Source organism: Pygoscelis adeliae, unplaced genomic scaffold, assembly GCF_000699105.1.
Source record: "Pygoscelis adeliae isolate BGI_AS28 unplaced genomic scaffold, ASM69910v1 Scaffold1101, whole genome shotgun sequence".
Lineage (NCBI taxonomy): Eukaryota > Metazoa > Chordata > Aves > Sphenisciformes > Spheniscidae > Pygoscelis > Pygoscelis adeliae.
In genome coordinates this window covers 35,043-35,892 of record NW_008824073.1, presented here as the reverse complement: position 1 = coordinate 35,892, position 850 = coordinate 35,043, and the positions used below count along the sequence as shown (strand labels likewise).

The window sequence follows — 850 nt, the reverse complement described above, 5'->3', positions numbered from 1 at the left end:
AGACGGGAGCGCGTGGGCAAAAGACAGGGACTAGCAGAACCTCACACCCCCAAAATGGAGACGTGGGGGGACGCTGTGTGAGGAGGAGCTCTGAGATGGAGCGGAGCTGTGGAGCCGCCCCGCGCCACCCCCTTTTACCAGAGATGGGACCCACGGAAGAGCCAGAGGGCGCGTGGCAGGGCAGGGCTGGGCTGGTGGCGTGGGGCGGCTGGCACCTACCAGCTCGTGGCTCTGGGGCTTGCCCTGCAGCTTCTGGTGGTAGTCGAAGGTGAGGCGGTCCAGCACAGCGTGCTCCTCCTCGTCCACTGTGGCCATGGAGCGCTCCTTGTTGATCTTGTCGATGTCGATCTGCTCCTCGCCCTCCAGGATGGCGTTCCACCAGTACTCGTCCCCTTTGTTCAGGTTGATCTGGGGATGAGGTCGCGGGTCAGAGGAGAGCGGGGAGAGGAGCCCCCGTCCTGCCCCTGGGATGTGTTACCCCCTGCTCACCCCACACCTCCATGGCAGCGATGCCGCAAGCTCAGCCGTGCCCGCGCATTGCTCCACAGCGCGCGCCTGGGGCTTGCCCACGAGTGGAGGTTCCGCTCGCCACCGATCAAGCCCCAGGTCCTCCCCCATGGCTGGCAGAGGGGGAGAAAGGCTCATCCCTCCCTCCCTCGGTGGTCCGAGGGCTTTGCACAACCCCGCCATGGCCCTTCGCAGCCCCAGCTCAGGCCTCTGGGCTGGATGGCACGGCCAAAACCTCATCCCATGTCGCTGCTCGAGGCCGGGACAGGCGTACTCTGTGGGGGCCTGCCTGCTGGTAATGCCAGCCTGCGGCCGTGCGGCCGATGTGGCAGCGCAACACGGT

The 850-nt window shown here is 66.5% G+C and overlaps 1 protein-coding gene across 1 annotated transcript in view; it reads right to left on the bottom strand.

The window, feature by feature from the left end:
* Positions 1 to 138: 138 nt before the first annotated feature.
* NUDCD3 (NudC domain containing 3) overlaps positions 139 to 850 on the bottom strand; it is a gene marked incomplete at both ends in the record, with an annotated part of 35,593 nt that continues 34,881 nt past the window's right edge. The window contains one exon of the mRNA XM_009334181.1: positions 139 to 408. Within this exon, the coding sequence (XP_009332456.1) occupies positions 139 to 408 (270 nt within the window). The remainder of the gene's footprint in view (positions 409 to 850) is intronic.